Raw genomic sequence first — 24,852 nt, forward strand, 5'->3', positions numbered from 1 at the left:
AATAAAATGAAAATAAATAAATTTTAAAATTTGTAATAAATGAAAGCTTTTCGAGGTATAACTCACATACTATACAATTCACCTTCTTCAAGTATATGTGTGACTCCCTTGAAATACATTTTAGTATATTCACAGTGCTATTCAGCTATCACCACAGTCAATTTCATTCTTTTAATTAAATTTTTCTAACCATTTTTTATTTGTATCTGTTTATTTGAAAGAGACAGAGGGAAATCTCCCATCTACCCAAATGCCCACAACAGCTAGAGAGGGCCAGCTAGGCCAGTCTGAGGCCAGGAGCCCAGAACTCGATCCAGGTCTCCCACATGGGTGGCAGGGACCAAGTATTTTAGCCGTCACCAGCTGTCTCCCCAGCTGTGCGTTAGCAGGAAGATGGAATCAGAAGTGGAGCCAAGACTCAAACCCAGACACTCAGATAAAGATCACGGGCATCCCAAGTGGCATCTTAACGGCTACGCCGAACACCTGCCTCCCCCAACACTACCTCACTGACAGGTGTTTGGTGGGCCAGGGTATTCGGGAGAGCCACGATTGGTCAGCACCAGTTTATTGGCAGAGTTTTACTTCACAGCGTAAGGGCTGTGCCTTAAGTAGCCACGACCCAGAGGGGCTCGCCCAGGCGTGTGTGTATTTGTTTTCCTGGGGGCCTGCGGTTGCACGAGGCTTGATCTAGCGATGGTGTTCTGCCTCTGCAGTGTGGGTGCCGCCAGGGGAAAGCAGTCACTGGCCAGGGCGGAAGCTGTCTGCCTAACGTCATGAGTGCTTGTTCTGAGGGGTTTCCACGTAACCAGATATGCAAACTTTCTACAAAAGAGGCCTCAGGAAAACAAACGTAGCCGAAAGCACATTTTATTCCAAGCATAGTGAGACCCTGACAGTCTCGAGTCAGTTTTTGCACATTTCCCTTCCCCTGAAGAGAGCCTGCTTCCCTTAGCCATCACTTCCGCTCACAGCTCCGAATCCACTTTCTGTCTCCACAGGTGAGCCTGTCTTGGACATTTTTGTGTAAATGAAATCAACCAATATGCAGTCTTTGGTAACTGGCTTGTTGCACTTAGCATATTTTCAGTGGTCGTCATGTGATAGCTTATATCAGTGTTTTATCCCTTTTCTAAAATGTTATTTATTTATTTCAGAGTCAGAGAGAGAGACAGAGCTGCTACCCACTTGCTCATGCCCCACTGCCTGCAATGGCTGGGGCTGGATTAGGGCCAAAGCCAAGGGCCAGGACTCATTCAGGGTCTCCCACATGGGTGGCAGGAGCCCAATTCCTTATGCCAGCAACACTGGCTTCCAGGGTCTGCATTAGCAGGAAGCTGGAGTCAGGTGTGGACCCCGGCATCCAACCCAGGCACTCCAGTGTGGGATGCAGGCGTCTTAAGTGCTGGGCCGAACGCCTACTCCCTCTTTAGTCCTTTTAATTGCTAAATAATTACCACATGTTGTTTATCCATCTGCCAGTTGGTGAAGCAATAACTATTTTATGCAGTAAACTATGCCTAATGTGTCTGTCATTTCAACCATATTTAATGTGCGGTTCAGTGGCACTAAATGCATTCACATTGTTGCACAACTGTCATCACCATCCATCTCCAGAAATTTTTCATGTTCTAAAACCCCATTAAGCCATAGCTTCCCGTTTCCCCCTCCCCCAACCCCCGGCAGCACCATTCTTTGTGTCTGGAGGAACTTGACCCATGAGGCACCTGGTGCAGGTGGAATGGTACAGTGCTTCTCCTCGTCATGCAGCGTAGCATCCTCCAGGCTCGGGCAGGCGTAGCATGTGTCCGTGTTCCCTTCCTTCTCAAGGCTGGGCAGGACTCAGTGCAGTCTTCCACGCTCTGCATCTACTCCCCTGGCAGTGGACACTGGGTCGTGCCCACCTTTTGGCTTTTGTGAATAACGCTGCTATGAACATTGGAATACAAAGATCTATTTGAGTCCCTGCTTTGAATGCTGGAGTATACACCTATAGAACTGCCAGATCACGTGGTAAATCTATATTTAATTTTTTGATGGACCACCATACCATTTTCTTTTCCTTTTTTTTAAGATTTATTTATTTATTTGAAAGAGTTACACAGAGAGAGGAGAGGCAGAGAGAGACAGAGGTCTTCCATCTACTGGTTCACTCCCCAGATGGCCACAATGGCCAGAGCTGCGCCAATCCAAAGCCAGGGGCCAGGAGCTTCTTCCAGGTCTCCCACGTGGGTGCAGGGGCCCAAGGACTTGGGCCATCTTCTACTGCTTTCCCAGGCCATAGCAGAGAGCTGGATCGGAAGAGGAGCAGCTGGGACTCGAACCGGCGCCCATATGGGGTGCAGGCTCTTCAGGCCAGGGCGTTAACCCGCCGCACCACAGCCTCGGCCCCCACCATACCATTTCAACAGTGGCTGCTCTGTTTCACGTTCCCGCACCAGCGGCTCCCAAGGGCCCCGTTTGCTCCTTATCCTCACCAGTGCTTGTTACCGTCTGGTTTCCGGACAGCAGCCATCCTAGGGGAATGCAGTGATGTTTCGGTTCGGTTCGCGTTGCTCTCACAGTTAGTGACGTTGAGCATCTTTGCATGCGCTTGGTATCCAGTTGTGTGTCTTTGGAGAGCTGCTTTTCAAGTCCTTCATGATTCAGTTCTTTGTTGCTCAGTCAGCGGAGTGCTTTATATATCCTGGACACCCATCCCTTATCAAATACATGATTTGCAAACATCTTCCCCATTCTGTGGGAGTGCCTTTTCTCGCTGTTCATAGTGTCCTCTGATGCAGGGCTGTTTACAGTTTCGATGTAGTCCTATTTATCTGTTTTGTCGCCTGCAGTTTTAGTGTCATAACCAAGAAATCACTGCCCAAAATAATCACTTTTTTAATTGGATTGAATTAAAATTACTAGAACCTCTCGAAGCCTTAGTTTTCTCATGGGTAAAGTTGGAATAATACTCATTATTCAGCAGTCAGGGGTCTTGTTCTCCAGGCGCATAGAGTACAGATTATGGGATGAAAACCATGACTATGCAAAACAGGCTGTCAGCCCCATAGGAGTGGCATCAGAAGTGCTTTGAAAACAGAGACAAGGAAGGCTTCCTGGAGAAGCCTCTGTCCACCCTTGGACAGACAGGCAGGTTTGGGGTACCCAGGACTGAGGGACGAAGCAAAAGGGGCCGTGTTTCACTTATCTGCCACTGCCTAACAAGCCACTGGAAAACTCACCAACTAGAAGGGCCATTTTTTGATTTCTCGTAGGTCTGCATGCTGACTGGGCCTAACTGGCAGGTTTTTGTTGGTCTCACTTAGGGTGTCTCATCAGTTAGTTACAGCTGGCTGCTAAGCTGGAGTTACCCAGAGGCTGAGGGGGGTTGGAGACCCCCTCTGTGGAGCCCCAGGGCCTCTCCTCCCCGTGGTGTGATGTGGCATGATGTGGCGTGGCATGGCGTTGTGTCCCAGTGGTCTCCTCGTGCTGTCTCTCCAGCAGAAAGGCCATCTTTGAACGCTTGCCTCAGGGCGCCCAAAAACGCGTGTTCCAGGGAGAAGACGTCAGGAGCCACCAGACCTTGTAAAGGCCAGGCTCAGTGCCAGAGCAGGGTCATGCTGGCTATAGTTTGTTCATTGCCACAGTATCCAGCTGGCCACGTGCAGGGAGGGGGCGGACGTCTTTCGTACCCCAGAGGGCATCGCCAAAACTAAGGACTTTTTTAACTGAATTGAGCTGAAAGCATTGGAACCTCTCCGTGAGACAAGTGACAGAGAAAGTGCGACCGTCTTTATCCCAGCACGGACCCAGAGCTGAGAGCACACCGGGATCCAGAGGGAGGGTGAATCTGTTTGAATGAACAGATCAAGGCGTAGGGCGGGGCTTGGCAGATGATGGCCCATGGGCCAGATTCAGCCTGCCCGTGTTGGGAAAGAACACATTGCTAGAACCCAGCTGTAGCCCCATATGTGTGTGTGTGTGTGTGTGTGTGTGTGGTCTGCGGAGTTGCAGAGAGACCCGTGGTCCACAGAGCTGACAGTACTGACCGTCTGGCCCTTTACTGAAAAAAAGTTTGCTGACCACAGGTCTAAGAAATCATTTTAGAAAGATCAGCTGAGGTCAGATTAGGGAGGGCCATTGTCCCCCCCAAGTCTGTGCTCAGAACCTGCTAAGGTATTTGTAAACTACAGATGCTCCTCCCCTTGTGTTGGGTTATATCCTGATAAACGCAGTGTAAGCGGAGAATATTGCTAAGTAAAAAATGATTTCACTGCACCTAACTGTGGAGCACCCTAGCTCAGCCCGCCCACCTTAAACATGCTCAGAGCAGAGCCTTCTAACACACAAGCTGTCTTAGGAGCAAGTGTGGAATAGCTAATACATTGAATACTGTGCTGAACACGAAAAGCAGAGTGGTACTATTTCGTGTCATCGTAAACTCAAAAAATCCTAAGTGGAGCCATCCTACGTCGGAAGCCGCCTGTATTGTTGGAGGCCCACGGGTCAGAAGTGCTGACACCTGCCTCTGGTTGGGGACCTTGAATGCCAAGCCAAGGATACTGAGTGAAGAAGGCAGAGCGAGAACCCTGGCAGGGGTGGGACTAGGAGGGCACACGAGCAAATGCCAGGGAGGAGACGGCCAGGAGACCAGCGGACGCGGCTGGAAACAGGAGGGGGATGTGAGCACGGGGCTAGCTCAGGGCCACCTGATCGCTGCCGCGGCTGTCGCGTTGTCCCAGCTAGCTCTGTCTCCATGACCTCCTCAGCCGCGCTGTTTGTGCCGTCACAGGTGGAGAGGAAGCGCCACATCGGCAACGACATCGTGACCATCGTGTTCCAGGAGGGAGAGGAGACGTCTCCTGCCTTCAAGCCTTCCATGATCCGCTCCCACTTTACACGCATCCCGGGCCCCCAGAGCGCGCCGGCTGTGCAGCCTCACGGCACTTGAAAGGACCCTCAAAGCGAATGTTCTAGTTCACCTGTTTTGCGTGGCTCAAGGCTGAGACCCACCGTTTCAGAATTTTTCCTAAGCACTGCCTTTTTCCCTCTCCCCGTCTCCTCCCGCTGGACTTGTGGATGGATTACGTCTCACTGATTATTTATTTATTTATTTTATTTGTAAAGCAGAAAGAGAGAGAATGAGACAGACAGACATGCTCCATCCACTGGTTCACTCTCCCGAAGTCCACAGCGGCTAGAGCTAGGCCAGGTAACAGCCAGAAGCCCAGTGCTCCATCCTGGTCTCCCACCTGGGTGGCAGGGACCCAAGTACCCGAGGCGTACTTGCTGCCTCCCAGGGTGTGCGTTACCCAGACACTGGAATCAGGAGGCGGGCATCAAACCCATGCACTCCGTCCGATGTGGGCACAGGCATCTCCAGCAGGCTCTCAACTCTTAGGCCAAACGCTCCCCCCTCAGAGAATTCTTGACTTCTGAAATAGATTCCGTGTCCTCAGTAGCCCATGAAATGAGGGAATAAGTGAGTTAAAGGGATTGCAGGTGGTGACTCCTCCAAGAAACCTGCTTTAGGAATGAGAATGTGGCAAGTTAAGATAAAAAGCCGAACTGTTTCTTCCTTGTTGGCACTAAGCCCTGGCAGTAGCTACGGTATCACCATCTCTTGGAATCTGAGAAGTGATGTAATTGGTATTTTTATTTGCTTTGCTAATCCCTAGTCAGCTTATATTTCCAGCAAATTCCAGTGGTGGGCCTGGAGTTCCCTGTAGCGTCTGAGCTCAGCTCAGCCAGGTCCTGAGCTTGGCCAGCCCAAGAGCGAGGCCACAGGCCATGCCAGTAAAACCCAAAGGTGTAGTGGCCATACAGTTGTCCCTCTTAAGTAAAAGACAGCTGGGGCATTTTTAGAATAGATGCCCGTCTTCCTACTCCAGTTCCCTAAAGGCCCAGTAAAAATGTCTGGAGGCAGGACCACTGTGGCTCATGGCATCTGCACGAAATTTTGCTCCATATTTTTTTATTTGTCCCTTATAACCCAACAATAGAGTGAGCAAGTGTGGAAAAGTTGAACATTGCAGGTTTTTTTCCACAAGGGTAAGAAAGAAGCATACGCACCTGCATCTTGGTGGTTATTTTCTCCTGTTCTCATTTCCTGCTTACTGCCGCGTTGTCCCCTGTTCGCTGGGATTCAGGACTGCTGGTGCCCCCTCTGGAGTGGTTCTTCTTGTAGAGCGGAAAGCTTCCAAGTGCGGAGCAAGAGAGAAGCCAGGGACTTTACAAGAGACCGAGGGGCAAGTGTTGTTTAGCAGAATTTCCCTTAGCTACAAGTTCTAGATTTGGGGCTTGGCACGTTTGTTTCTGGACAGGGATAAGCAGACAGTTCACGCAGATCCACTCCCCCGGCTTCAGAACAGAAACACTGGGGACCTGGGGCTTTACAGCCCCAGCTGAGGGGAGCGGAGGGCAGGCTATGGGGGGAGGAAGAAGCTGGGTGGGCATGGCTGTGCTGTTTCGGACCGAGCGCGCACCCTGACACAGCAACATGGGCTCGGCTCAGCAGCTGCCACCAGCCCCTGTGGCTTGCTGTGCTCTGCTCTGTTCTGTTTCACCTCCCACAGACAGGAGAGGGTGAAGGGAGCTGCCCAGTGGCATTGTTGGTGTTGTCTTCCTTTTCAAATGCGTGAGATGAAGTAGATGACTGATCTCACGTTGGGAGCTTGTGTGTATTCCCAGGCAAGGGGACTGCTCTTTTTGCCTCTTTGGATGCCTAATTTAATGTTTATTTATTTTGCTCTTCTTTTTTTAAATTATTTTTTACTTGTTTGAGAGGCAAAGGAGTGGAAGGGAGTGGAGGGAGAGAGAGGGGAGGAGAGAGAGAGAGAGAGAAAGAATTCTCCAGATGCCAGCAGTGGCCAGGACTGGCCCAAGCCGAAGCTGGGATGCAGGAACTGAATCCAGGTCTCCCTCCGGGGTGGCGGAACCCAGTTACTTGTGCCATCACTGCCGCCTCCCAGGGCCTTTGTTAGCAGGAACCGGGCGTCAGGAGCCAGAGCCAGGCCTTCTGAAGCAGGACAGCGTGTGAGACGTTTCCCGACGGGTGGGGTCCACTAGGCTTAGTCACTGTGCTCTCCACGTGTCTTCCCTGGGCTGTCTCTTACATGCAAATCACAGTTCTGTCCCAACCTGAGCCGCAGCGGCCCTCACCATGACGGCGAGGCCAAGAAGAATCCGCGCGGGGGTTTTCGGAGCGCGGACTGTCGGCCGCAAGCATCAGATTCCTTAACCATCCCCACAGATATCTTTGCCTTAGTGAGGTATGACCAACAAAACGACAACTACAGGTAGGTGATGGCTTCACCTCCGTGGCCTGTCCTGACTCTCGTGTTTACTTGTGAATTTGGCATGAGTGTTGTGGGACTCTTGATGTACGTGTTTCTTGATCAATTCAAAATGGATGCCCTCTTCTAAGTGACCGATTCTTCAGCAAGGCTTTGCTCCCTGCAGTGCTGCTCTGTACGGTAGACCCAGTATGCGTCGGTACGTAGTGATGGGAACAAATGTGACTTGTTGACTCTTGGCAGGAGTAGCCTCTCTCCCGGGCTGCATCCTTGCCCGTTCATCCTTCCATCCTCAAAAGTTAATCTGGGAGAAGAATCAGGATATTGTGAAAAGAGCACGCACTTTGAGGCAGACAGGTTTGGGTTGGAGCCGGGAGTAACTCTGAGACTCTGTGAAAGCGCTCATCTCCTCGGGGCCTTCGGCCTCAAGCAGGGCGAAGGCAGTGGCACCGCCCGAGCAGGTTTGCTGAGAATCAGTCACTGCTGTTCCCTCAAATGCCCAGCACACTGCCCGGTACGCAGCGGGTGCTCAGAAGTGGCCATGGCTGTTATCCCCCGGGTCCCTGGCCTTGCCCACGGCCTGTGGGTTGCACTGACTTACAGAGCTTTGGCCAAGATGGAGAGGAGGGCTGAGAGTGGTGTCAATTCCTGCTGTGGTGCACCAGGTATTGGTGACCTTCGAAGAAAAACCACTGATTCTAGAATGTTCTCCACGTAGGCTGAAAATATTCTCAGAAGAAAGTGTCCCACTCTTCGGCCCACCCTTGCCATCCCCACCGGTGTTTACAGACCACCAGGAATTCAGGGACTTTTTGCTAGTGAAATGTAAGTTTCCATTTTAAAATGCTTTTGTTGCTTGTTTTATGTGAGAATGCGTTTTGGCAGATCACCCCAGGATGCTGGACAAGGAGACGTCCTTGCTCAAGCACTCCCTACACCACACGTTTAGTCTTCATGGGTGCTGAGTAGGTTTCCCCGTCTGCACCCACATCTGCCCAGCTGCCCTGCAGTTTATCCACACTGCCCACTCAGCAGTGCCGTGGGGCCTCGAAGTGACGCTGTACCCCGTGTTCAGACACAGCCGTTCCAGAGACCCTGTGTGTTTCTGCGTGGATCCGCGTCTTTGTCAGAGAAGGACGTGGGTGGGGGAAGCGTGGTGAAGGATCTGTCTGTAGGGACAGAGAGGAGTGTGTGAGAGAGCAGACAGGCAGGATGTGAATGTGGTGGGTGGGCCCTGACTCCCCCGCGTCGCTAGCTGTTGACAGACATCTGGGCTCCACTGATCGTGCCCAGATCCCGGTCTGAGCCCGGCCACACACACACACACACACACACACACACCCCAGGATATTGCTTGTGGCTATCTCTGGGAGGGCTAAGGTGCAGCTGTGCCCTTGGTGATCAGATTCAAGTACTGGAGATTGCTCGCTGTGGCCTCTGCGTGGACGTCCCTCTTGCCGGCCCCTGTGCCAGTGCCAGTCAGGCCTTTCTGGCCTCGGCCAGGCACACTGGGCCCTCAGATGCTTTGCTGGCTGCCTCCCGTCTCCTGCCGGGCGCCCCCTCCCCACAGCACACACACACACATGCACACACACACACGCACACACACATACACACAGTCTTTGCTGGTCCTGTCACTGTCATCATGCAGCTTGGAGCATTCAGAAGTGCTCCTGTCCTCTGAGTCTGTCTGGGTCCCCTGGCCCCAGGGTCGCCCTGACTGAGCCCACAGTTACACAGAGCCCTTCACGGACAGGGGCTCCCAGCTTCCAGTCTTCTCCCACTCAGTTCTCCAGGCCAAGAAACATGCAGACAACGTGTGGTTCCTCCATTGTCTTCTTGGCTCCCAGCATGTCCTGTGCAGCCCTGCACACGAACCCCTCAGCGGTGCACAGAGGGCCCGTGTGTGGCCACCCCGGCAGCTGACAATCAGAGGGATGGGTGTCGCTGAATCCCCGTCACCACAGCCTGGCAGTCTCAGCCAAGCCACTGGACAGCCACCCTTCCTTCCAAACCTTTCTTTGGACAGTGCAGACATGAAGGGCACCGTGGCAGGTGCTGCTCTGAGTCCCAGCTGGGCCACCAGAGTTAACTTCCAACACTTTAACCAATACCGGGGTCTGTGGGTAACGGCGCAGCAGACACTACCGGCCACTCGAAAAGGAGATGACGTTGTCGCTTCCCTTCCCGTCCACACTCGTTCCACCCATTGCTAGAACTAAGAACCCAAGCTCAGAGGCCTAGAGGGGCAGGAAGGGTGAGTGGGTGAGGTGGGCCAAGCAGGGGTTAGGAAGGGTGGCTGGGAGCTGGGCGGCCTTTCAGGGGTGTGACCCGGTGTTGCCAGACAGTCTGAGTTTTCAAAGCAAGACAGAAACCTGAAATTCTGTGTGAAATCTGTCTGAGTCTTAAAACTGTGGAGTCCACGCGGGTCAAGTCCAGCAAGCAGAGAGGGAACCGACCTGAGGCGGGCTCAGCAACAGAGGGGAGGTTTGGCAGCCGGGAGCCAAAAGGTCCTGGAAGCTGGGGCTCATGAGGTGGGCACTCTCTGTAGGGTACCTGTAGCAAAGGCGCTGTAGGCCCTTCACCGTGGAGTCACGGAGCCCTCAGCGACCCCACGACCACCCCGGCTACACACGGAGGCTGTCCATATACGTGGAGCCAGCCAATGAGGAAGGGTCTTCAGCACCCTGGGACGCCCGTGACGTGGAGATGTGGGGCTCCGCCCATCTCATGCTGAAGATGTGAAAGGGAGATAGAGCAGAAGGGCACTGCGGGAGCTGGAGAAGCAGAGAGGCCGCATGGCAGTGCTGGGCCAGGAGGGCGGGGGCTTGCTGCCTGGAGAGCGGGGCTGGGAGCCGTGGGGTCAGAGTTCTTTGAGCTCCCACGTGGGTTTAGTAGGAGGGAGGAAGGTAGACAACTCCGAGATAACAGGAAACTGCATTTCAGTAAAAATCTTGACCTTTTCCTTTACTCAGACCAAACGAGACATTTTATTTATTTATTTATTTATTTACAGGCAGAGTGGACAGTGAGAGAAAGAGACAGAGAGAAGGGTCTTCCTTTTTTTACCGTTGGTTCACCCTCCAAAGGCCGCCGCGGCTGGCACACTGCGGCCAGCGCACCGCGCTGATCCGAAGGCAGGAGCCAGGTGCTTCTCCTGGTCTCCCATGGGGTGCAGGGCCCAAGCACTTGGGCCATCCTCCACTGCACTCCCTGGCCACAGCAGAGAGCTGGCCAGGAAGAGGGGCAACCGGGACAGAATCTGGTGCCCCGACTGGGACTAGAACCCGGTGTGCCGGCACCACAAAGCGGAGGATTAGCCTAGTGAGCCATGGCGCCGGCCTTATTTATTTATTTTCAAAGACTGATTTTCTTTATTTGAGAGGCAGAGTTATGGGGGGGGGGACGCATAGAGAGTGAGGTCTTCCATCAGCTGTCTCACTCCCCAAATGGCCTCAATGGCCAGAACTCTCAATGGCCAGAACTGGGCCAGGCAGAGGCAAGGAGCCAAGAGCTTCTTCCAGGTCTCCCACATGGATGCCAGGGCCCAAGGACTTGGGCCATCTTCCACTGCTTTCCCAGGCACATTAGCAGGGAGCTGGATCAGAAGTGGAGCAGCCAGGACTTGAACCAGCGCCCATGTGGGATGCCGGTGCTGCAGGCATTAGCTTAATCCACTACACCACAGCGCCAGCCCCCAAACAAGTCATTTTAAATAGATTTTTCTAAGGTATTAAGGGAAAAAAAAAGAAATCCTTACACAAAAATTTCCCAGTCATAGAATAAAAATAGCCTTGTCTCTGTGCATCTCTGAGTGTATGGACGTCTGTCTGTCTGTCTCTGTGTCTCTGCCTTTCAAACAAACAAAAATGTGAAGACAAGTGAGAGACATGCATGGTCTACGTTCCTCAAGAGGAGTCTTGCCACACACAAACCCAGCCTGCCCCTGGCACACAGATCCTGTCCGCGGAGTGCCTGGCCCCACGAGGTTCTGCCTCCCAGTCTGGGACCACTGGCCGTCTCTGGCCCTCTGTGTGAGGAGATCAATAGTTGCTGTTGATTTCGTTCAGTGTGCTTAACACGGTGCTGCTTGCATCATCTTGTTTAAGCTACAGTAACCCTGGGAGGAAATACGGTTATACCCACTTTACAAGGTAGAAAACCGAGGCACCAACGGCATTGAACAATCTGCTTAAACACACACAGCTGGCAGCGGAGTGAGCCACAATGGCAGCTGCCTTAGCCTGGGCTCCCAGCCTCTGGTGCACTCCCTGGCCGGGCCCCCACGTGGAACTGCCCGTGCCGCTCGACCGGCTCCTAATGCCAAGAGGCCACTGAGACCCCGGCTCCCTTCCACAAGAAACGTCCAGTAGGCCCAGAATCCCACTGCTCCACTGAGACAGCTATTTTCTCTTAACAAAATGCAGCAAATATATATCCACTCCCATTGAACGGCTTCCAGGTGATTGGGCCCCATGGCTGAGTGGTGGCTGGGTGGAATGGGTGGGCGGGCCACTGGGTGGGCCCTTTGTTCAGGGAGCTTGCAGAGCCACCAGACCGGGGGGGGGGGGGGGGGGGGTTGCACCTGTGGACCTGCACAGAGACATTTGAGGGATTTTTACGTCTTATTCTGTGAAAAAGGTAACACCAGTATTAAGAAGGTGGACGGTGTTCTTCAGTAGCTATTAATGTTTGTCATTTCAACTTGTTTGTTTAGTAATTAATGGTGAAAAAGCCACTTTGGAAACCCCCACCTTCGCCCAGAAACGCCGGCGTACACTGGATATGTTGATTCGATCTTTATACCAGGATTTGATGCCGGATTTGCATAAGGTAACCCCGGGTCCTCCGCCTTCTCTCCTCCACGTGGGCTCCGAGGTGAGCCCGCAAGTCCTAGTGACAGGTCCTGGTTAGAAAAGCCCAGGCATCGTCTTGGTCCTTGCTGGGGATGGAACTGTGGCCACACAGGCTGGTGTCCACCCCTGTCCCTGCAGGGAGGGACATGGGGTGTGTGTGGGGGGGACTTGCTGCTCCTGAAGCCAGGGCCTTCAGGAGTCAAGTGCGGGGGCAGGCACGAGTGTCAGTCAGCAGTCCCTGGACCGTGCCTGGTAATCCTACCCAGCATTACCGATGTCATGGAGTTGGTGGACAGGCAAAACTGGGGACTGTGGAGAGAGCCGGGGAATTTTTTGGAGATCTGTGGAATTCCTAACTCATTTTTCTGTTCTAGAACATGCTCAACAGACGATCCTTTAGTGATGTTTTACCAGAATCGCCCAAGTCAGCACGGAAGAAAGAGGAGGCCCGCCAGGCAGAGTTCGTCAGAATAGGGCAGGTGGGTCTGACCCGGAAACCTCTGCGTGAGACTCACGGCGGCCAGTCCCGTCCAAAGGCCTGACGTCTGGCTCTGCTGTGAAAGCTCCGTGCTCTCTCAGGACCGCTGAGAACAAACGGCACCTGCGGAGGTGGGACTGCCGCTGCCTGCAGCAGGTGGTCCAGGGCCCGCCCTGCTCTCCCTCTTGTCCAGGGAGCAGGGACCACTTGCCTGCCTCCCAGGAAGGGTCTGAAAAGCAGGGAGCCAATCTGGGAGCTGCGCCCTGATCCCCTCCCCAGCAGGAGGAGGCTCGGAGTGGCAGTGTCCGTCACGGAAGACCTGAATGCTCCCCCTGGAACCTGGAGAAAGTCATCCCACTGAGGCGGCTCCCAGCCGCACCCTGACTCCAGGCTCGGGAGGAAAATGGCCTCCCTTTGCTCTGACACTGGTGTTTCTCAGCTCCAGGAGCGCCAAGGCCTCCCCCCGCCCACACCTCACAGATAAGGATCAGCAGGCAGGTAGAGGAAGGAAGGGCACGTGATGGGGCAAGCTTAGAGACGAAGTCCACTCTTCCCGAACAGGTGCATTGCTGCAGGGCTCTGCCATCTTGGTCCTTGGTTGCAAACACAGGGACTCTCCTGCCAAAGATGCTGAGTTTGTGGAGAGACCTGGAGGTGTATTTTGCTCCGTCTCCATGGTTGGGAGCTCACGGCTGTGATCCAGCGACCAGCTGAAATGGCAGCACCTGTGTGGGGCACGTGGGGCTACAGTGGTGTTGCCAGGGCTTCACCTTATCCAGCCACCTGGGTCCCTCATCTGCAATGTTGGAGGAACCCAGAACGTTAGCCTGAAACTGCCCCTGTTCTGTTACATGTTGCTTCCACATCCCAACGGTCGATCCTGCGGTTCCCTTCCTGCCCGGGACTGACCTTTAACAGGCCTGTCTGTTCTGTAAGGCACTAAAACTGAAGTCCACGGTGCGAGGAGACGCCCCCTCCAGCTTGGCAGCTTCGGGGATCTGCAAAAAGGAGGTGAGTTGATGAACCCTTCAGGTTGACCTGTGAGTGTCCTTCATCCTCAGCAAGGTTCCTGGACTCTTGGGAGAAGGTTTGGGCAGGGAGGGGAGAGCTCACCTACCACAGCCTCCGCAGGGCTCCGTGTCCACCGCATGCACACGCTGCTGGCGGCCTGAGTGGCCGGGCCCGGGCAGCCGGGCAGGTCTCCACGCTGCCTCCCCAGCTTCGCATGTGCTCCAGCCCCCGGGCAGCCTGGCCCCATGCACGTTCCGAGCCGGGAGTCTGACTCAGACTCCCACCAGCTTGCATGTGGCTCCCGCGCTGCTGACCGTGGACGTACTTCAGACAGGCGGGTTCTGGGGCAGAGTCTCCCCGCGTTTGTGTGGGTTTAGTAACCCAGAGCTGCTGATCCGGGCAGGGCCGGGAGGGTGCAGTTCTAACAAGTTCCCAGGTGATGCTAATGGACCACAGGGCCAAACCACTGCTGAACCTACCATTCACGCAGCCAGCCTGTTCCCACTTCTCATAGGAAAACAAAACAAAACTCAGTGATAATCAAGATTAGAAAAGAAAAATAAATAAACATCAACATGAACTTACTGTACACGTGATCTCATAAAACCTACTTTCAGAATATGTAAAGGTTACATCAATGGGACAGATCCACAGACACATCACTAGAGAAGTGTGTGTTGTAAGAACAAGACAGATGAATACATGTACCTCAGTGATAAAAGTATAGACGACTTGAGCCTTCGTGTTTTAAAATCTAGTCTCAAGGAAATGATGAGCTCAAAGTACAACTGACCCTAAAAACCACAAACCATGTAGGACTGGTGGCGAAGTTTGCAGAAGTTGCTGTCTGCTTGTTCGTGTGCCTAAGAATTTGCAGTGTTTCTAAGCGTTTGCTAAATACAGAAGCCCAGTAAGGTTCAGTAGCACTCTCGGTAGAAGTTCTTAGGCATGGATGGAAAACAGAAGTCTGTGGAATTGTACCTTATTTGCAAAGAGCGGCTCTCACTACTGGGGTCAGCTCACAGCTGTCCGGGGGCGTGGCACTGCTCTAGAGGACCCCAGAGTCGGCTGTGCCATTGCCTCCGCAGAGGCCGGAGTTCCGCATGCTGTTCCCAGGAACTGGGCTTCGTCAGCCTCCCAGCACGCGTCGTCCCGCGCACCGTGAGCGTGTTCTTCCAGGAGCCTGTGAGGTCTTGCGCTTAGACAGGAAGCCTGCGGGCCACTTCCTGGCCCTGCAGGATCTGGACCAAGCCCTGCACGCCGTGGAAGGGGCCTGGGGCCGAGCACACAGCACCAGTCCTCAGAGCAGGGGCGCTGAGGGTGTCGCCAGCCCTTCCCGCCTCACCACCTCCATCAGCACCTCTGCGAATCTGTGAGATCAGCAGATACCGCACACACCAATCCAGGGAAATGTGCAAATGGCACAGTGAGTGCAGCTCCTAGAGTTTCAGAGACCCCCTTACCCCTCTGTGGGTCCTCCAGGACCCTCGCATCTTCTGAGCAAAGAAGCTCTCTGCATGGTTGCTCTGAGCGTGGGTCCTCTGGTCCTGGTGTCACCTGAGGTGCTGGCGTCTGTGTGTCTCCCGAATGGCACTCGTGTTGGCTTTGCTTTTCATGTCCTCCTGCTACGAGTCTAAAATCGACAGAGGTCTTGGGGAGAAGCTGTTCCGGCCAGTGGCCTGCACCTGTGTCGTCCCTTTCTAGCTTATACAGTATGTCCACACGGCCGGTGCCTTTTGCTCACCAGTGCAGGCCCTGTCTAGGCAGCTGGAATGTTCCCTCTGGGGGCGCGTGGGTTTCCTAAAGGGGGGGCTTGCTTTGCTTGTCTAGGATGGGGGTGATACACGTGGCATTTACCCTCCGCCCCGGCGACACTCTCGAAGGTGGTCCTGGGAGCCCTTCTCTCTGATTGAGGCCACGCTGGCCAGGTGCTTGCAGACACACCGGCTCCTCCCCAGTCCCGAGTGGGACTTAACCAGGCCCTTGTGCCTGACTGGGCATGTAAGTGAAGGTGGAAGACTTCAACCTGTCCCCGGGACTCTGCAAAAATGTCCCTTGTCCTTCGAGGCCAATCCATTTGGTTTGGCGGGGACTTACTGAGTGTTGAAAATGTCCACAGCGCTGGTGTGACTGAGACCCAGTAAGCCACCCTGCCCACTCCACACCCACATGCAGCCCGGAGCCACACGGGGGAGCACCCACTCTTCACCCTGACTCGAGGAAGGTGTGTGTCCTGTGGAGGGACAGCAGGCGTTACCTCGGCAGCATCTGCCATTGTCCTACACACAGATTTTTTTATTTCTTAAGGATTTTGTATTTTTTAAGAGATTTTCTTTAAGAGTTCTTAGCTTTATGTGGGTCAACAGGCATTTTCCTATGAAGACATTATCAACATCTTGCACTGTGTATGGTTTAATAATTTTGCTGAATCAGCAACACAGGAATCTGACTTTTTTTATAGCAGAATGTGGGACTTCCTCTCATATTGAACTGATGCGAATGCTCTAAAGAAACGGGCACCATTCGGCCCAACCCCCACTCGAGTGTTAAAGAGAAACATCCCCCTAGAAAACGTCACTAGGGCTCCAGCAGCCTTTGAGGAACGTTTCTGTAATGCAGAGACGTGGCTGGGTGCCCGAAACGTGGGCGCTCACTCTCTTCCTGTTGCACGTGCATCGGAAAGGAGACGTCTCTTCCGGAGTCCACCCGGGAGCCCGCGGGTCTGGCGTGCTGGACTCCCGCTGCGTGTCTGTGTTACTGTTTCAGGCGTGGAAGTGTGCGTTCCCCCCCGACGGGCGGCCGTGCGTGCGTTTTCTAAGGTGCACTTACTTTGCCATGCTTGTGTCGCCTCACAGCCTTGGGAGCCCCAGTGTTTCTGCAGTCATTTCCCCCACGAAGCCGTGTGTGCAGATCCCTGGGGCCAGGCCTTGCTGGTTTCCACTGATGCTGGCGTCTTGCTAGTGGATGGTTAGTGAGTAGCTGCCTCTACGAATGTCTTTATGTGTGTAACCTCTAGTCTTGCTAAGACGGGTGACTGCCAACCGACTGCCTCTATGCTGGAAGTGTGAGGTCAGCAGTGTCATTTCCTAACCACATCAACCCCTTGTTTTCAGTGCAAGCAGAAGGAATATTTTCTGAACCACGTTTGCTGGAGGGTGAGCCACGCAGGCGCATTTCCTCCCCAAATCTGATGAGTCGACAGCTACCCAAAGACCTGCAGCAGTCTCGTTTCTGGCCAGTACTTGACATGGTCCCAGCATTTTGCCTTAAATCAACAAGGACACATTATTTAGAGCCACTCTCTCGGGGACATGCTCACCTTGATGCCTTTAAAGAATACATATATCTGATCCGAGAAGCACCTGGTGTCTAAAACAAACAAGAAGAATCTTAGATAACCCATTTCTGATGGTTGTAGAAACAAAGAGATTCTGACAGGGAGACAGGTCTCAAGGCCTCCAGCGCCAGGCTCCCTGCCAGCCCCACGGGTCGGCCTGCCTGGGGAGGCAGTCAGCTCCCCGTCGCAGGACCTGCCCTTGGCGAGTGCGGGTTGGGGCAGGACGCAGATCCAAGGATGGAGTGGTCCCTACCTAGCAGGACATCCCTTTGCATTATCCCAGACTCCCAGTCGGTGACAGAAGAGCTAAACGTTGGTACGGGTCCTGTCCTGCAGCTTCGGAGGAAGCCCGAGGGACAGCGACTCCAGAGGGCATGCCCTCAGGCTTCACAGAGGCAGCTGCCCGGTCCCTGCGACCACAGTGATGTCGCGAGGAAATCCCAAAGCCAGCACTGTGAGAGTGACACCAGGGCCTGGACCTGCAGCGTTGCCCCACCCCCTACACAAGCCGCGCTGCCTCCCCCAGAGCCTGGCTCAGCGCCTCCTCTCAGCACCTGCTGGGCCAGGCGCTGCGCAGGTGCCGTGGGTGGTGGGCCCGGGGAGGCGAGCCGTGCTCCCTTGTGGATTTCCTGCCAACCCTGTCTTTATGATACATGTCTTAACTATGCGCCCATAACCGAATGAAATCTGCAACTAACTCAAGAAAAGGCAAATAACTCAAAATTCATAAATCTAGAATTTAAATATTTAATTTAAAAACTACAAAACAATTAGAAACTCTGTGATCTTTGCCTTGGATTTCTCTAACGTAAGGGCGATTTTTTTTTGAGTAGCTGCAAATAGTTTATAATAATGAAAAATGATGAATTACAAGAGGGATGAGGCTTGTGACCATAAGGAGGGGTGCAGGGGCAGCGCGGCCCACGTGAGGTGCTCAAAGCTGTATCGGCACAGAGTGGTCACTTAGTAAGCGACTTCACTTTGTCCCTACGAACTTGCTAAAAGTTAACAAAAACCTTAGATTTTTGCCAAGAGTGCAACCAAAAACAATTTATTTTGAAAAAGAAACAAACCTTAGAGGTTTTAACTTTGGAGATGCAGCAGCCTGGGCCAGAAGAACTGACGTGACTCACTCAGCGTCACAGAGCTGGTTCCTGGTGCGGCTGGAACCGGAGCCCAGTGTGATTCCAAGTCCAGTGCTCCTCCCACTAACCTACCACCTTCTATAAAAATTAAGTTAAGCTCTACCAGTGTTTAGAGACAGATTTCCAAAAATACGGCCCTGGCCAAATACGTATGAAAAGATGTATGCTTTAAAAGAATTTAAGGCCCTCCCTGTCTGCCTTCTGGGCGAAGGGACAGCTTCCTGGGGGCCGCGGGTAATTTGCCTGAAAACAGACAAAATTCTGAGTGCATCGCTCCTTGTGTACATTGAAATCCAAATCAGTGTTACCACGTTCTTCTCTGAAATTTCCATCTTTATGGATCCGTAATGTAACGAAACTGTCAGACTCCAGGAGTCTTGTGATTTTCCGGGAAATTCTTTCCCTCGGAAGGTTCGGCACAGGAAGCACTGTGCACACCCACCCCCGGGTAGGCTGTGCTGCAGGTCATTGGTTTCGTGTCCTGATTATACAACAGTGCTTCCCTGTTTGCTTTCACTGAGAAGGAGATGAGTCCTTAAGGCTTTCTTTGTGCTTCTTTTTGTGCTCTTAAGCCACAATGCTCTTCTTTGTTTGTGTACCTTTTTCATATTCCCACTTAATTACGTTATGAATTGCTGCCGGGAGTAGACCCACCCTGGTTTCATCGCAGGCCGGCTCCCCTCCATCCCATTAGCCGCTGCTTAATTTCATTAGACTTCGCCCTTCCTTGAGAGGCTGCTCCTTCCAAGTGCGTTCTTACAAATCAAGATCCTTTTGCACTCCAAATGTAGCCAAATCTACTTTGAACGGAGGCAGAATACCAGCTCACTGTGCCATCACCATGTATTTTAATTCTAGAAAAGCCAGCTCTAAAAGATTGTTTCCACTTTAGGAGATTACAAGAAGGAGAAAAAGTAACAAAACAGCCTTGGAATCCAAGTGGCACTTGTCCTGGCCTCCTCTGCCTTCCTGGGCTGTGTACACACCTGTGCGCCACCCGAGAGGCAGCACTGATGGACGCCTGCTTGGCAGCCACCCAGGGTCCCTCTGTTTCTGGCGTGAAGGGCCCCGGGCATTCACTAACTCTTTGCTGCTGCTGTGGTCACCCCATCAACCCACGATGCAGTGCGGCTCTGATGCCACCACATTGGCCCGGAGCACAGCTGGGTCCCCGCACAGGCTTGTACGCCGCGTGCTCCAGGTGTGACCTCAGACAAGTTATCAACAGCCCCAAGCCTCGTGTTCCTCCTTGGCTAAATGGGAATGCTAGCAGTTCCCACCTCACAGGGTCGCTGGGACGTCTTTAATTAACACGAGAGACGCTCCGCATTGCGGCCGGCGTGTTGTCTGCTCTCCTCCCTCAAAACGGAGCGATCGCAGTAACTCGGCCAAAGGCGGCCACGGGCGTTGGAGCAATCATCCTGTGTTTGGACAATTAAGGCCGCCCCGGTAGAAGTGCAAAGACGGTGAGAATCGGTTCCTTGTTTGTGACAGCCTGCAGTAGAAGAGGAAGGAAAGTGGTTGACGAGTCATCACCAGATTCACGTTTGCCCCAGTAATTAAGAGAAATTGGAGACAGCCCCACGTCTAATGCCAGCTTATCCAGGGCCTCCCAGGCCTTTCGGAGCAACAGACAGCCCCCCACCCCGCCGCAAGGAGACAGACACCAAGGGCTCTGCCCCCTCTTGGGCACCACACAGGGAGGGTTACACTCCCAATCCCACTTAGATTTCTGCAGGAGGTGATGTCATCGGGGCCCTTGCACCTGAGCTACCGTTAAATAAACCCAAACCCAGAGCAGAGCAGCTTAAAGCTAAGGGCAGCAGCTACAGAGCAGGGTGGCCAGTTCTCCTGGGCCAGGCCTACACGGGCCGTGGCCGCCCTGCCTTGCCCCACTTCTGCATCCCGAGCAGAACCTGCTGCACAGCACAGCCCGTCTCGTTCTTGCAGCCTCCTGCGTCGCGGGAACCCCTAGGGCAAGGAATTTTTACAACTTAAGACCCCAGTGAGTAACCGTGAAAACAAGTCCTGTGTACAACTTCAGTGCCTTTAACCATCCATTCGCCTGAAATTTGCCCCTTAAATTGGTTCCTTCCTGCTATTTGTGCCACAGTACAATTAATTTTGCCCCCTTTATTTTTGCCTAAAAAGGATTTCATATTCCCATACGGAGAAATACTGAACACTTGCAGGCAAACTCAGGGCATGTCAGAATCTAGAGTATGTAATACAAAAGGCAGCTGTAGCTTTGCTCTCTTGCACCATGACCTAAGGAGATGAGACGATTCCAAACATCACATACAAATAAGCAAGTACTGAAGAGACCGCTATCCGCATTTCCTGCTTTTTAACTTGGTGCTCAGTCCTTTGGTGCCCCCTCACTGCGTCTGGGAATGAGAGCTCCCAGTTACTTTGCCTTTAAGGTACATTGAGAAGAATACAATTTCTGTGCCCTGGCTGCTTTGTCCCTATACAGAGCTCGGGATTCCACTGGGAGGCAAATATGGGGGATTTCAATTTTTTCTTCTGGCACCAAAATAAACTCGATTCCATTCTCCCTGAATGTTTCGAAGCCCCCTCGCGTCAGCATTTCTCCCTGAGCCGAGAGGGGCGTGTGCTTGAGCTCACTGTGTAGACCCGGGCCTGGCTCCTTCCCCGCATTCCGGCAGCGCGGGCGGGGCTGCGGCGATGGTAACCGGGTCTCCTCTTCCAGATGACCTCCCCCCAGTGCCCGTGTTCGACCGATCGCTGCCCGTGAAGCAGGTGCACGTGCTGGAGACGCTGGACCTCCTGGTTCTCCGAGCAGACAAAGGTGGCTTCCCCTTCCGGGTGGGTGCTCTGGGAGGCAGGAGAGCGCGCGCCCGCTCTGGCCGGCGCCAGGGGTCTCCGGGGTCTGCACAGGCCATTGTTGCCTGCAGTTTCTTGTCCTGATGCCCAGCAGTCAGGGTCCCCGGGTGGCCTGTTTGTTTGTTTGTTTGTTTTGGGGGGGGTGCATCCACAGTCGCAGAGGTCCCAAGTTCCGGAACACCTCTCATCCTAGCTGTCCTGCACCGGCTGCCCTTGGAATTCCTCCAGGTCATTTGGCTGCTCCAGCTCATCCCTGCTTTCCCTGCTTCTGTGTGTCCCCAGGGAAGGATGCCCGCCTCTTTGTCTTCAGGCTAAGTGCCTTGCAGAAGGGCCTCCAGGCCAAGCAGGCCGGGAAGGGCAGGTCCGACTGCAGAGAAAACAAGCTGGAGAAGACAAAAGGTGACTGGCGGCTTCGTGGCTTCTGTCCACCTGATTTTTTTTTCTCTCTCTCGAATTGTCCAGGTTTCGCTGAAAATTAAAACAAGTAGGAATTTGCTCTTACCGGCTTGGTTTGTTACTCAGAAGCATCACAAGCTGGTGTCCCCGGGACCATAAGATAATTGAAAACTTAGAGAAGCCAGCTGGGGACTGCAGGGAAGTGTAGGCCTTGCGTCACAGGTTGCGTAGGCGAGCTCAGCTCCGTTAGCAGGTGGGTGAGTGGAGACATTTTTAGACTGGTCAGGCCCCTGCTCACCCCTCGCTCGAATCCCTGTCGGATAACGGTAGGGAGCCAAGACCACACACTCCAGGCCACAGGCGCTGTGACTCTCTAGCGTTCCTGCAGCCCAGCCTCAAGTCCCCTGTTTCCCTGGTGTCAGAGACATTCTTGGTCCCTGCGTTGCGCGACGCCTCGTCGCCAGCGTCCCCCGGCCCAGGGCTCCCCAGCTGCCCTGCACGTGCTCAGTGCCACGCCTTCTCTTCCAGGCTGCCACCTGTATGCCATCAACACCCACCACAGCAGGGAGCTGAGGATCGTGGTCGCCATCCGCAACAAGCTGCTTCTGATCACGAGGAAACAGAGCAAGCCGAGCGCGGCCCCTGGCATCTCGCCCTTGTCCCCCGTGTCCGAGTCACCCGTCGAAGAATTCCAGTACATCAGGGTCGGTTTCCTCTTCAAAGCACTTCTCTCCTGGCCACTCTGTCCTGAGGCAGAGGCTCTTCCACCCAGCCTTGTCATTCCCTGGGGTTGTCCCCTTGTTCAGTAACCAGCCAGGGACCGCTGGCCTCCATGCCCTGCCTTCCCCCAGAGGACTAAGGCGGAAGTTCATTCCTGGGGCAGGCACGTGGCCTAGCCAGCTAAGATGCTGACGGTGCCTATCGCAGGGCCTGGATTTAACACCTGGCTCCAGCTCCAGCTTCCTGTTAATGCAGGCCCTGAGAAGCAACAGGTGATAGCTCAAGTAGCTGGGTCCCTGTCACACACATGGGAGGCCAGGGTTGAGTCCCTGGCTCCCAGCTTGGACCCAGCCCAGGCTGGCCACTGTGGGCATTTGGGAAGTAAACCAGCAGATGAGCGCGCTCTCTCTCGCTCTCGCTCTGTGTGTGTGTCTGTCTGTCTGTCTCTGTCTCTCAAATAAATCGATTTCCTTTAGAAAACTCATTCCTCCAGGGAGCACCTTGTGGGTGCTGCTCTAGGCAGTACAGACACGGCAGTGAACAAGGCCAGGCGTCTCCTCGTGGAGACCTAGTTGAAGGATAACAGAAAGAAGAAATAAATCCATGGTGGTAGGCGGGAGTAAACACTGAGAAGGGACGGAGGGTAATGGAGCGCGGGAGGTGGGGTCTGTCTCCCAAGAAGGCAGTGGGGAGGATGCGTGGGGCAGGGTGCCCAGGCAGGAGGCACAGCCAGCCAGGGGCCCTCGGGCCTGTTGGAGCTGCTGGGGCGGGCAGGGGGCGGGGGGGCAGAAGGAAAGGCAGGCAGGTCGGGGAACTGGGACCAGATTCTCTGAAGCCCCGCAGGCCACCGAAAAGGACCTTGGCCTTGACAATGAGGTGGGAAGCCATCGGAAGGCGTGAGGCAGAGAAGCACCGTGTGTTTGCAAGATGTTTCTGGCTCCTGGGTAGAGGAGAGCCTGGAGGCCAAGAGTGGGCTCAGGAGACCTCTAAGAGGCCGGTGCAGGGTCCAGGCCAGGGAGCTGAGTGGTGGGAGGAAGCTGGGGCGAAGCTGCCCTGCGTGCCCGGGGCGCTGGGATTTCCTGTTAGACTGAGGGTGCAGCCTTGTGAGAGGCTGGAGTGCTTACTCTTTTTTAAATCTCGGTACAGCAGGGAGTGAAATAGGGCAGGCATTGGCCCTGAGGCACAGCGCTGCTTCAGTCCAACTGAGACTTGTCTTCTGCCTGGAGGTGAGGCCTCGGAGTCTCACCTGTGCACGTCTGTTACTGTCATGCACCAGGGGGTAGAGCAGCCTGACAGCTGAAACAAGTTACAGCCTGGCTCTGGTCGGGTGTTGGGCCGTCTAAGACCACCAGTGAGCATCTGCACACGGCACGCACACGTATGTAACAGGAGCTCCTGGCTCAGACCCTGTGCATCCATCTGTGTGTGGTAACAAGTGCACTGGGCCAGTGCCTTCATCAGCTTTTCGGGGCTGTAACAAAACACCGGGGGCCGGCTACTTTGTCAAGAAGAGAAGGCTAGTTTGGCCCCGCCTCCAAACACCCTCGTCTCAACACCTCATAATGGGGATCAGACTTCACCGCGTGGGGCCCGGGCCACCCTCTAGCACATCCAGACCTCGGCACTGCCGGGAAGGTGGCTGCTTGTGTCCTAACCCCTGGCGCCTCCCTCCTCGTTACCCACCCAGGAAATCTGTCTGTCCGACTCCCCCGTGGTGATGACCCTCGTGGACGGGCCGACGGACGAGAGTGACAACCTCATCTGTGTGGCTTACCGACACCAATTCGATGTGGTGAACGAGAGCACCGGAGAGGCCTTTAGGCTGCACCACGTGGAGGCCACCAGGGTGAGCGGGGGCGGGGCCGGGCGGGCTCGGGACTGGGAGTGCGCCTTGGTGGGATTTCTTTATGTGACTTCACACTCGTCCCCCCAGTACTGCCTGAGGTCTACACCCTCAGCTGAGCTGTGTGCAGAACACGGGACAAAATGCAGGGCCGCCGGAGCCACAGCGATGCTCTAAGCAGTGCTGTGTGGGGTCTGAACCTGGAGGGCGCTGGAAGCTGCCCCCACCCTGAGCCCTGGGGACCCGTCTGTCGCCGGAGACGGCTTCGGCGCTGACATCAGCCGATGGTTACCATTGTGAGGCGGGGCAAGGCCTGGCAACACCGAGCCTCTCCAGGTGCGCACCGCAGTTGTGCAGTGCAAACCAGCATCCTGGCCTGGGTACTAAAGACACCACAGAGTGCAGGAGTCACTGCGCCCGTGGTTCCTCCTCGGGGCTTCTAAACCCCTAGCTCCGTCCAACAAATCAGAGACCACAAATTCTTTCCAGTTATGCTTTACAACTTGTATTAGCACCTAGCTAATCATTATTTTAAGAAAACATAATACCTACTTAGATGAAGTTTTAAGAAACAGAAAAATTATATTTTTAGATTGATTGATTTGAAAGGCAGAGTGACAGAGAGAGATCTTCCATTCACTGGTTTCCCCTAAGGCCACAGCAGCTAGGTCTGGGCCAAGCTGAAGCCAGGAACTAGGAACTTCATGTGGGTCTCCCACGTGGGTGCAGGGACCCAAGTACTTGGGCCATCTTCCACCGCTCTCCCAGGCACATGAGCAGGGAGCTAGATTGGCAGTGGAGCAGCTGGGATTCTAACTGGCCTTCCAATGTGGGATGCCAGCCTCCCAAGTGGTGACTTAACCTGCCACACCACAATGCCAGCCCAAAAAATAGAAAAACTAGACCAGATTTGGCGTTGCGGCGTAGTAAGCTAAGCCTCTG

General features: G+C 54.0%; 1 protein-coding gene across 8 annotated transcripts in view; it reads left to right on the plus strand.

Moving 5' to 3' along the window:
• Nucleotides 1-24,852, plus strand: part of GARNL3 (GTPase activating Rap/RanGAP domain like 3) — a 161,284-nt gene that overhangs the window by 116,818 nt on the left and 19,614 nt on the right. For all 8 annotated transcript variants that reach the window (XM_051854945.2, XM_051854951.2, XM_051854988.2 and 5 more), the window contains 11 exons: nt 4,775-4,883; nt 7,235-7,280; nt 7,996-8,102; nt 11,995-12,110; nt 12,508-12,612; nt 13,548-13,622; nt 16,478-16,589; nt 20,818-20,916; nt 21,234-21,350; nt 21,876-22,051; nt 23,755-23,913. In XM_051854945.2, the coding sequence (XP_051710905.2) occupies nt 4,775-4,883; nt 7,235-7,280; nt 7,996-8,102; nt 11,995-12,110; nt 12,508-12,612; nt 13,548-13,622; nt 16,478-16,589; nt 20,818-20,916; nt 21,234-21,350; nt 21,876-22,051; nt 23,755-23,913 (1,221 nt within the window). The remainder of the gene's footprint in view (nt 1-4,774; nt 4,884-7,234; nt 7,281-7,995; nt 8,103-11,994; nt 12,111-12,507; nt 12,613-13,547; nt 13,623-16,477; nt 16,590-20,817; nt 20,917-21,233; nt 21,351-21,875; nt 22,052-23,754; nt 23,914-24,852) is intronic.

This window comes from Oryctolagus cuniculus, chromosome 1 (genome assembly GCF_964237555.1).
Source record: "Oryctolagus cuniculus chromosome 1, mOryCun1.1, whole genome shotgun sequence".
Classification (NCBI taxonomy): domain Eukaryota; kingdom Metazoa; phylum Chordata; class Mammalia; order Lagomorpha; family Leporidae; genus Oryctolagus; species Oryctolagus cuniculus.